This window comes from Danio rerio, chromosome 11 (genome assembly GCF_052040795.2).
Source record: "Danio rerio strain M-AB ecotype USA chromosome 11, GRCz13ab, whole genome shotgun sequence".
NCBI classification, from domain to species: Eukaryota; Metazoa; Chordata; class Actinopteri; order Cypriniformes; family Danionidae; genus Danio; species Danio rerio.
The window spans coordinates 24,615,836-24,627,944 of NC_141031.1; the positions used below are offsets into that span (position 1 = coordinate 24,615,836).

The 12,109-nt window shown below is 34.0% G+C and overlaps 1 protein-coding gene and 2 long non-coding RNA genes across 5 annotated transcripts in view; 2 read left to right on the forward strand and 1 right to left on the reverse strand.

Moving 5' to 3' along the window:
* Positions 1-9,738, forward strand: part of mdfi (MyoD family inhibitor) — a 62,911-nt gene extending 53,173 nt beyond the window's left edge. For both annotated transcript variants that reach the window (XM_087273695.1, XM_087273696.1), the window contains exon 5: positions 8,479-9,738. In XM_087273695.1, coding sequence (XP_087129821.1) covers positions 8,479-8,732 — 254 coding nt within the window. In that variant the 3' untranslated portion in view covers positions 8,733-9,738. The remainder of the gene's footprint in view (positions 1-8,478) is intronic.
* The window catches only part of LOC137496650 (uncharacterized), a 131,141-nt gene that overhangs the window by 1,903 nt on the left and 117,129 nt on the right, over positions 1-12,109 (reverse strand). The window contains exon 7 of one of the 2 annotated variants that reach the window (XR_015502561.1): positions 8,461-8,746. This is a non-coding gene — a long non-coding RNA (uncharacterized LOC137496650). Of the gene's footprint in view, positions 1-6,697; positions 8,747-12,109 lie in introns of those variants that run through there. The other variant, XR_015502560.1, reaches the window with a different exon arrangement.
* Positions 970-6,860, forward strand: LOC147841781 (uncharacterized). Its single transcript, XR_015502552.1, has 6 exons — positions 970-1,018; positions 2,303-2,336; positions 3,699-3,754; positions 3,848-3,994; positions 4,106-4,182; positions 5,502-6,860. It is a non-coding gene; the product is annotated as an uncharacterized LOC147841781 (long non-coding RNA).

A 12,109-nucleotide genomic window follows, 5' to 3' on the forward strand; every position in this document is an offset into this window, starting at 1 on the left:
AATTTGCGAAGCATACGCTTGCGTTGCGTTTAATGAGAAAACACGCTAAACTTGGAGGGCGCATGCTGAAAGGCAGAGTAATGCCCTGTCTTTGACAGCTCGCGACTTCACCAGAGACGTTCTGAGTACATTTACATAAGACACCAATACTCCGATTTTAATATGAAGATTATACTCTGATTAAAATTCTACCGTGTAGCCTTAAAAGGAACCTTACCTTAAAGGAACACCGAGTCACGAAATGTGAAGGATTTTCTTTCTGTTCGCCATGCGGTATCAACTTACAACAGAAGTCGAAAGTTAAAAATGAAACACCTGAAGTTGCATGAAATTGCATGAAACTCTGGATAACCTGTGATGCAACTAATTGTTTTATACTGGAACTTGCCTTCAAAAAGTGCTTCCTTGGTCTTATCCACATTTATTGCATGTTGAACACACATCCACCACAACAGGAAGTAAAAAAAAAACCTGCAACTGCGTTAATTGCGTTAATTTTTTTTAACGCGTTAATTATTTAAAATTAATCGCATGCGTTAATGCACTAATTTTGACAGCGCTTATATATATATATATATATATATATATATATATATATATATAAATATATATATATATATATATATATATATATATATATATATATATATATATATATATATATATATATAAATATATATATATATATATATATATATATATATATATATATATATATATATACACTGTAAATGCGAATAGTATTCCTTACTATCAAAATTCTAGTGTGTTTACTTAATTTTAAGCTAATTGTTGAGTTTACTAGAAATGCATTAGTGTTGCTGACATAGTAAGGTATAAAGTTCCCATAACTAATGTAATTTGAGTAAAATTGCTTATAAGGGCTAAGCCATGCTGTTACGCATGCGTACTGGGTGGTGATTTCCCATCCCCCATCCCGAGTCACAACCAACGCCACCCAGCACCGCCATTGAAGGACAGGATTTCATATTGAGAAGATGTACTGCTGTAAATCAAGGTAAACTTTTCGTTTTAATTACTACTTTGATTTTATTTGTATAGTATCAGTAATCTGTTTATTTCCTGCACTTTGTGAAATTGTTTGCTGTTTTGTGAACTAACGTTAATTAATAGCCCATGATGTTGTGACTAAACGTTTTGACCACTGCACGTTATTTGCAATACTGTCTACTTTACTAGATAAGCTATTTTTAGCTGCTTAGTCCTTTTTAATAACTATTAATAATTTGTAAAGTTAGTAGTAATTTGTAAAGTGGGCGTTATGCTCTAAAAGGGCGGGCCGCGCCATTTTAAATGATGCACTGAGAGAGCAAGAGCGCGCGCAATGATCTGTTCAAATAGATGTAAAGTTAACACATAGCTGTAGGTCTACATTTTTAAAAAAGAAAACGAAACCTATTTATCCGCATTACAAATACAGTAACGTTAGTTATCGCTGAACTTTAGTGGCGCTTGTTGTGACGAAAATATGCGTGTTTTTTTTTAAGATTTACTTTTATGAGATCACCTGCAGGAAGCAGGTGAGGAGATCAGCTGTGATTCGGTCCGGCGTCAGTGAGCGGCTCATGACCAGACCAGTCGTTTTTTTTCTCCATGATCGCCGGGGCAGCAGCAGTTTTAACCCGCCGAGGCTTTTAGAACATTATAAAGCAGTTTCAGCTCAAAATGGACCCGTGAGTGTCGTAGGTAATTTAGGATTTCGATGCGATTACGATTCGTGTCACTGTATGAGGCAGATACATATTTACACATGATGCTAAAGTGTGCTTATGCTAACAATCCCTATGAAACTTAAAGTTAAACTTATGAAAATGCGAGAGATATTTAATTAACTCATTTATTTGTTTTATATGCTATTTGTCTTTTCTTTATGCCGTTTTGAAGGTTTATTCCAGTGTTGCCGTTACGTTATTGAGTGTTTTTTATTGCTGTAATGACAAATAAATCTGACCAGACGCGACTGAATATGTGTGATGGATACCGTTAATGATGAAGTGGTATAACTCGTACAACCAAGCACAGAAACATCCCTTTGTTTGCTCAATATCACACAAAGGCATCAACAAGCCTTTGTTATAAGCAAACTTTCTGTAAAGAAACAGGCTTTGCCAAACCTGTTAGTTTGCATTTTTAAAGAAGGTTTCACTAATTTTTAACAATTTAGGGCAAATAAATTTGAACAATTACAAGGTTGTTTAAAATGTAGCACACCATTAGAGTATTGTGAGTGGCATATTTGGTTTGTAATATCATTATACCCTTTATTTATTTTTTATTTCAGACTACCAGTTTGTGAGCTGATATGCAGTGGAAATGTAAGTTTTGCACTTACACATCAAAGAAAACTTTTTGAACAATACCGCACAAGCCATAGAACATATTCATGAATTGTTCTATTAACGTTACCTTGTCTCCATACTGAGTGTCAGGGTAATTTTAAATCGTTTAATGCGTTAAAAGTACATTTAACAAAATTCTCAGCAAAGAACTGCATGATCAAGAATAGTCAGAATATTTTGTCCATTTGAATAATCATCTGAGGACTAGTTAGAAATAGGGTTGTTGTGTTGTGATACCATTAATTTATGTTACAATACTATACCAGCTGAAGTATGGTGATACCAAGTAGTATTGCAACACTGTAATTCATAACTTAAATCCATGAAATAAAGAAAAATGTCAGAAATAATATATTGTATATGTTATTATAGGCCTACTTGAATTTAAATAATTCCCTTATTGTTGAAAAAAGTATTTGCACATCTCTTCACCTAAAATGTATTCATTCCAGCAAAAAAATACATTAAAATAAAGATACATAAAGAAAAGAGCATTTTTCCAACAAACCTAGGCTATATGAAGTGGTCAAAAAATGTTTCCTGTTGCTATTTTGGGTTTTTCATCTATCATACTTTTTTCACACTTATTATCGGATAAGAATCCAAAGTAATTCAAAATTTCACTTTATGAGTCATTCTTTTTAATAGATTGTCAGGTTGTTGTAGCTATTATATCATATTGACAGGAACAGAAATAAACGAATTCCGATTCAAAATGAACCATCACAAAATATGCAATAGGCTACTATAAAAGGCGCAAATTCTACAGTTTTACAACCTTAGAAGGCTCCATAGACTATTAAAATACAATGATCTATTGTTGCTGAATCGTGTAAGTATTTTAGTGACTTTTTCACATGCAGCATTATGTATTGTAGGCAGACTGTTAATGACAATACTACCGTTTACAAACTACAGTGGCACCGCCAGTATCTTGGAGCCATAGTATCACGATACTACCATAGTACCGGTAAACCGTGCAACCCTAGTCAGAAAGTTCAGTGTCCTTTTAAAGACATCAATTGAGACAAATATTTATTCCACTTTTAATGCGCATAAAAGTAAGGCACACCAGCAACAATGCCATGATTATATTTAATCGGGGGTTGTGTTTATTACTGTTTGGTGACAAGTATAGCTCATGCTTTTGATGACAGGCGCCGGGAGTATTTGGCAGCTTTTATTATTCAAGAACATTTAACTATGTCATGTTAAAGTGTAACATCTGTTGCTAAATGGCATTGCATTGTATCATTGCATGTGTTTCTGATTTCTGTTTTTTGTTTTAGAATTTCGCTTAGCCATGTCAATAACACTTTACGTTTTTGTGCACAACAGTGACATCCAGAAGTCAGTCATAGAGGAAACACCAGCTGATGCAAGTGCTGCAGAAGGTTTGTTTTCTTTTCAAAACTTTGTGTGATTTTGTGAATTTGTGTTTTTGAATGTTATTAATGACTAATAATGTTTTGATTGGATCTTTGCAGAATTCAATCGAATATCAGGAAGAAATGTGAGATCCAAGTTCTACGCTGCATTGGACACACACTGCTCGTTTGATTGAAATAAAAAAAAAAAACAGGAGAAAATTGCAGAAGAAAACTAGAAGAAATTTTCAACATGTTAATTCAAAGGTATTTTTGTGACATCATCTTTGAATCATAATTTGCATTTGATTGCAATAAATTGCATTTGATGTTTTCATTGGGCTATAATGCATGTCTACCTGTCTTTACTTTTTCAAGGTCATCTGGCAGCAGTTCTCCGGGGTCTTTCAGTCCTTTAGAGGGATGAGTCTAAAGAAATTTTCAGGATGTGTTTTGTAAGTAGTATTATTTTTTCTGCTTTCTTAGACTGGAAATGAAGCAGTCATTCCAGTTTACTTCACTTATTAATAAAAATTTTCAATTTTATAAAAATAAAACAAATGCATTTAATGTAAGTATTTGAAAGTAAGAGGGATGTTATATTATGGCCTTTGGAGCAAGAGCATTGCTATGTTGCAAATACAGCAGCTTGTGCCGTCACAGGGTCAGTTAGCTTCATAGGCCAGTGAAGTAATGAATGCATTTCTTTAATTTTTAAACACACTTGTTTTGAAAAGGAGGAAGATTAGCTTGAAAAAAAATCTTAATAAGTGTAATACCTATGTAATATGTTGAGAGAAATATAATTTCAGTTGAAAGAACCTGCTGGATTAAGATGTAAAAAGATAGTGTTAAAAGCCACAAAGTCAAAGATGCTCCGTATTATAACCAACCCTGTGAAGTCACCTGCTGTGGGATTGTAGATGGCTGCACCCTTGTTCTAAAAGCCATACTAAAACATCAATTTTCTTATTAAAAATAGTTATTAATACATTTTTAAAAAGTGTGCTAAATAATGCAAACTTGACTCACTGCTTTAATCTAGCAAAACCAAATGCATTCATGAATCGGTTCCCAATTTATTAAGTTTTCCCTACAAAATATTTATATTGATTATGTAGCACCAATTGGTCTCTCACACATTTGCATTTAATTTCTTGAAAATGTTTTAAAAGTACTTTTACTGCAGTTTGTTTTATTACATTACAGTGTTTCTTTAATTAAAAAAAATTATTGTTCCTTTAGAATAGTATCATGTTCAAGAAACTGGAATTTGGTACCAATCTCTGCTGCAATTTTAAGCAGCAAATTTCCTGCTAACATTTTAAACACTTTTGAGCACATTTTTAAACAGCACTGTTTTGCCATTCTGTTCACATGCTTAACAGAAATGACACTCAACAATGCTCAAATGTTAGCAGGAAATGGATGTTTTTAAAATTACTATATGGATTGGTAATAAATTCCACTATCATGACAAGCCTAGTAGAAGCAGTACAGGCAAATCCATCGTGTTGGTCTACATTGAAGAAGGAGCACCATAGCAAGGCCTTCTTATAAGAAGCATTTGAATGTAAAATGTACTATAAACACAAATAGTCATGCTAATAAGCAACTAGTTAATAGGGTAATTGGTTCCTACTAAAGTGTTACTAAATTAAGCACAAGGAATTGTATTTTTTTCACCTCTGCTTTTAGTCTCCTGGCCACTACAGGCTTTATTAGTGCCATTTAGAATATCAAACTTTACTTATTTTTCTTTCTCTATTCATAGGATGTAATTGTAGAGTCGGACTTCAGTGCAGAAGATGTTGGCCTGCTGACTGTCGTGTGTGAAGATGTCTAAAGAACCTCATTATGGATGCAATGTGGGCCTTTATACTGGAAGGAAAAGTGGTTATGGACTTTGCCACATGCAGTATGTTTCTTTTTTTGCTTTGATTTACACACTGAATTTGGACTACCCAAAGACTTTGAGCAATGCATTTGAATTTGTTCAACGTGTGTTGCTTTTGCTGGGAGGGAAGCGTAATGTGTTTTATTCGGCGAGTGCCTATATACTGCTGTGCTTTATGTTTAAAGGTTCAGGTATAATGGCATGTTTAATTACAAAGTGTTACTTTTAACATGTTGCTGTTTGCAGTGTTACATTTAGGACTGCAGCATTTTGGTGTTTAAAACACTTTTTTTTTTTTTTTACCAAAAAAGTGTATTGTGATTTATAGGGTTGTCAAAAGTATTGAGTTTGGTACCAATCGGTACTGAAATAAAAATAAAAAAAGTCCATCCATTTCCCACTAACATTGCAAGAACTGATTGGCCATTGTGTTCACATGCTCAGTAGAAATGACTGATTGGCTTTGAAGGTCATTATTTTAACCACACTTCACCACTGTTCACCAGGTGCAAAGATACAAAGACAATGGATAACTTCAAAGCACTGTCGATCAGTCAATTCATCACCAGATAGCTTATATGTTAGCTTCTAAACAAATCAGCTATCGACATGGCTTTGAAACACTTCAGTGTCTGTGTAACTTTGTTTGGACTCAGTGAAAAATGGTAAACCTATGACAGTCACAGCCAATCACAGTCATTTCTGTTGAGCCTGTGAACACAGTGGCCAATCAATGGTGTTTAAGAACGAGCTCAGTAGCACTCAAATGCTGGTGGAAAATGGATATTTTTAATATTTCAGTATTGATTGATACCAAACTCAATACTTTTGACCACACTAATGTGATATTTTCTGTAGGAAAATCTAAACTACACAGTCTAACAAATTAGCTTTAAAGCTTAATATCTGTTCCTCTGTGAGTGTCTATATGCTGCCATGTTTAAGGTGCTGGTGCAATGGCATGTTTAATTACACTAATTCAAGTATCTTTTTTCCAAGTGTCAAGTATTTAAAGTTTTTTTTTGATAGATTTTCAAACCTTTTCGAAAACTTGTGTTTTAGGGTTGAACATGTTTTATTATATTTTTTGTCTGTATTGCTGTTTACAGTATATTACAGCACTTTACAACAGGTTTTTACAAAACTGTATTGTGTACAAGTGTATTGTGATACTAAAATATCACAAGTGTATTGTGAAATTCTGCTATTTTTGTCAAATAAAATGTTTACATTTAAGACCTGTATAATGTCATTACTTGTAAGTTGAACTACATATTTTATGTTCAGTTTAATTGAAGAAAATGTGGAAACCGATTGCACGTAGTTTCTTTAGTTGACATTACTTAAAATGGTGGATTAAAACAATGTTGAGACTACTAGCATTTAAGATGTTAACTGAACATGGTAGAACAGTATTAGTTAAATAGAGTTATTAAAGTAATCTTACTATAAAACCCTAAGTAAGATTACTAAATAATGACAAGTATGTTAACTAGAATTTTCTATTAAACTTACTTAATTTTTAACAGTTAGTTTACTTTATAAGTTTTAGTTTTCTTACTTCAAAGCAATAATTTAACTTAACTTAAGATTTCCTTGTAAGTTTATATTGCAAAAATAAGGCAATCGGTTTCCAAACTTTTTTTAAGTAAACTGAACATGTTAGAATTTACAGTGTATATAAATATATATCCAGAGAGAGTCTTATTTGTTTTATTTCGGCGAGAATAAAAGCAGTTTTTAATTTTTTAAACACCATTTTAGGGACAAAATTATTAGCCCCTTTAAGCTCTATTTTATTTCAATAGTCCACAGAACAAACCATCGTTATACAATAACTTGCCTGATAATCCTAATTAACCTAGTTAAGCCTATGTCACTTTAAGCTGTATAGAAGTGTTTTTAAAAATATCTAGTCAAATATTATTTACTATCATCATGGCAAAGATCAAATAAATCAGTTATTAGAAATTAGTTATTAAAACTATTATGTTTAGAAATGTGTTGAAAAATCTTCTCTCTGTTAAACAGAAATTGGAAACAGAAATTACCAGGGGGACTAATAGTTCAGGGGGGCTAATAATTCTGTCTTCAACTGTATAGATACACACACAAACACACACACACACACACACACACACACTAAGGAACAATAGTCATTATTAATTGTGATTTACATTTTGAGCAAAATTATTTTTATTATCATTTCTTCTGTTATCATGCAACCCTAATGTGAATTACTTTTGCCTTTCTATCAGGGGCATTCTTCCCTTGACCTCTGACATCAATGAGACCTTTGCGCCCACAGAACTTACTGGATATTTTTTTTCTATTTCAGACCATACTCTGTAAACTCTAGAGATGGTTGTGCATAAAAATCCCAGTAGATTAGCAGTTTCTGAAATACTCAGCTCAGCCCATCTAGCACTAACAACCATGCAACGTACAAAGTCACTTTTCTGCCCCATTCTGTTGCTCGCTTTGAACTGCAGCAGATTGTCTTGACCATGTCTACATGCTTAAATGCACCGAGTTGCTGCCCTGTGATTGGCTAAATAGAAATTTGCGTTAACTAGCAGTTGGACAGGTGTACCTAATAAAGTGACCAGTGAGCATATATGAACATAATTACTGTCACTATCCAGCCCTACTAGCCAGTGGGATTTTGGTAGCATTTATTTTACATGTACATACTATGCACTTATTGCTACAACAAGGTACTAACCCTGAACTTAACCTTAACCAATGTTATATTACCCAGTACCCAGTCAAATACATCGTAAGTGCATGTATGTACACATACTGTAAAATAAGTGAGACTGTTGTGGGGACTAACTTTCCGTGCTGTGTCCAGATTGCTGTGTCCACTGCATCCTGGCCTGCCTGTTCTGCGAGTTCCTCACACTGTGCAACATCGTGCTGGACTGCGCCACGTGTGGCTCCTGCGCATCAGACGACTCCTGCTTCTGCTGCTGCTGTGCTTCAGAGGAATGCGGCGACTGTGACCTGCCCTGTGACATGGACTGCGGAATCATCGACGCCTGCTGCGAGTCTGCAGACTGTCTGGAGATCTGCATGGAGTGCTGCGGCCTTTGTTTCTCCTCCTGAGACTGATCTGAGACCTGAGGAGAAACGAGCAGACAATGACAGACGCAAACCTAGCTGTGAGTTACAGTCAGGTAGCTTTCTTATGAGGTTAGTGGTCCAACACTAGTGGTGTTATTCTGAAATAGTCGTATACATGCATATGAATTTCTTCTGGAATAGTTTCTGCTTTAATGTGCTTTGTTGAGTCTACATTGGCGTGACGCTGAATACAAACACATCGACTGAGGAAAAACTAAAATCATCTAAGCGCCAAGCTTTTGATAAAAGCACAATCGACAGGCACCCAGTGGTTTAAAAATTCCACAATAATGCACGCCGGAAAAGAGCTTGAACAATGCAGTATCATTAAAAAGCCTCTCAAGGAAGACTAATCCAAAGATCACATACACAGTCAACACTATTTTGTAATGTTAATCCCAAATATCACCTCTCAGTACGCACACTTACTGTAGTACACTGGTGTAGTCCTTTGAGGATTACAAAAGCCATAAACTGTGAGTGTGAAACTCATAGATGTATGCGAGCGGGAGAACGACGTGTGTATTTAATATATGGTGCCATGCTACAGTTGTATTTTAGATTGTATATAAACGTGAAGAGAATCCTGTCCGTCTCCACATTTGCTCTTGTGATGTTCGTATTCTTATTTTTCTGTCGTTTTTCACTTCATTAAGCAGTCTTACTCGTACTGGAATCATACTGTAAACGGTTGTGAATTGCTCCCATATTTTTTCCCCAATGTGAAATGTCTGCCTTGTAATTCCAAAACTTTCCATTTAAAGAAGTGTGTGTGTGTGTGAATCTAAATGTTTGATTATCTATCTACCTATTGTTTATGTAGTAAATGCCTAGCATTAGCAGTATTATTTTATCCTTTGCAAAAAAAAAAGTCAGGTTTCTTTACAGCCAGGTTCAGACTACATGATGATATTTTAATCCACAACCCATTTGATGTTGGTGAATTCTTGCTAAAGCATAAACAACAATAAGCACATATTTGATCTTGTCTCTGGGGTCAGTTCTTATGCTAATTACTCTGTTAGCTGCATTTGATTATTGATGCAAACCTGAATTCAAAAATTGAATTCAAACCTGCTTGGGAGCTGCTTATTTTATATCAACAGCATTAGATTGTCATTTCAAGCTGGTGATACTTGATGTAGCAGTGGAAGATTTTTTAAAATATTATATATATATATATATATATATATATATATATATATATATATATATATATATATATATATATATATATATATATATATATTTATATATATATATATATATATATTTTTTTTTTTTTAAATACAAGTGTACTGTTGACTAATATGCACACTTTATTCTCTACTTTTAAAATACTAATATGGACCTTTTAGGCTGCATGGTTTAAGTGACTCAATTCTATTTTTTTTTTCCTCCCATGTGGCATAGATATGGCTCGTGTACATACGTGTAAGCAGGAAAAAATGACATGGATTCTGATTTACTCAAGTTAGATTCAGGCCTAGTTCATATTTGAAAGTCTATCCGATATGAATCGGATCTGTGCCATTATGTCTGCTGTGTAAGCAGGTAGATCAGATTTTCCCCAACATAACATGACAACAAAAGTCATCATTAAAAATCATTGTGAATGACATCAACTCTGATGCTGTAATTTCATAACCGACTTCAGCAGTCCCAAACCTTAAATCTCATATATTAGGGCAAAAAAAGCTTTTATATTGACATATAGCACAATTATTTAAGCATGTTAATAAGAGAGAGTGAGCGCAACATCCGCCACGTAACCAATATAAACTAATATAAAACTGTGGCATAAGTATAAATCGTGCCATGGACATTACATTAAGATGCATACTGTTTTAAAAAGGCCTACATTAAAAGAAGATGGCCAAATGAGAACTTTCTGTCATAAACTGTAGCAAAACTACATGTCAAAAATAAATAAATAAACAAAATAAACCCTGTGAACACATTAAATACAGGAATGAAGAAAAGTGCGCTCTTTTATTATCAGCTGTCAGTCAGCGCCCGCTTTTTTTTTTCTGGTCATTGAGTCTTTGCCATGTGCAGTGTAAATGCAGACAATCAGTTACGAGTCATTTTTAAAAAGATGATGTAAGCAAGTCAGCAAAAATATTGGATACAGTCACAAAATTGGAATTGACCATCAAGATCTGTGGTGTAAATGCAGCCTTATATACAAATGTGTACTTTGAAAAGCTATCGCCTCAGCTTAGTACAGTTTCGAATAGTTTATTAATAGACATGGCCAATATTCTCATTGATAGTCTATTTTTTTTGTGAAGGAATAATTAAATAATTTATGTAGGTCATGTACATGCAATATTGACTGCTAATATGCGAGTGCGAGTGATCAAAATGCTTTATGAATGCAAAATGTCTTTTTATGGGTTATGACATTTGAATGCTTGAATATTGTCATTGAAAATCCATTGTAAAGAGTTAAATAAATTGCTAAATGCTATACTTTTAACACACGCTAGGTTAATTCCAGCACAACAAATGTGAAAAGTTACAATTTCAAATTTTGCTAATATGGCTGATAATTGAGAATTAATTAGATCCATTATTTTAGTCTTACCATCAGCCAATCGCTGCTTTGCCAATCATGATTGTGAGGATCAATAGATCTGTCCTTCACAGCAAACACAAGCACACAAAGCAAATATCAGATCAATTCATGCAGATATTTTAATCTGATTCTCAAATTTGTTTGAAGAACCAAATTAGCCAAATATCAGTTATTAAGATTAAAAGATCCAGAATCTGCCAACTTAAATTAGGTTGTTTAAGCATGGTTCTGACCCCTATGACTGTGCCATAGTGGATGGCAATCAACCCCATGTCTTGGATGCTTCACAGCAGCATTATTTTATTTATTTTTTGACGCTGACCAATAGGAGCTCTTAAGTACTGTATGGAGCTTTTAGATTTGGTGAAACAAGAGAGACGATATTGTCATAACGTAAATTGTCTGGCTTTTTTCTTTTTTTCCTGACAGAAAAGACAGCCAGTATGAAACTCGCCACTTTGTTAGCCATTGTTTGTTTATGCTTATTTCCCGTACATGCTTCCTAATGACAACATGCAATGACTGGTTAGGAAGTGATGCGTAGTCTGACTACAACATCAATTTAGAAGTAGAAATGTCTTATGAGTGAATATTGTACAAGTGTAGTCTGAACCAGGCCGAAAATCTAAATCACATATTACCCATACATATTCATCTCTCAGAAAGATGGTGAAAAGCAATGCTTTCATTTCAACTGTTTACATTTAAGGATGTTTCTATCCTAGCTTGCAATAAACTGGTGGTAAACTAAATATATTTTAACTGGACATGTGTACAA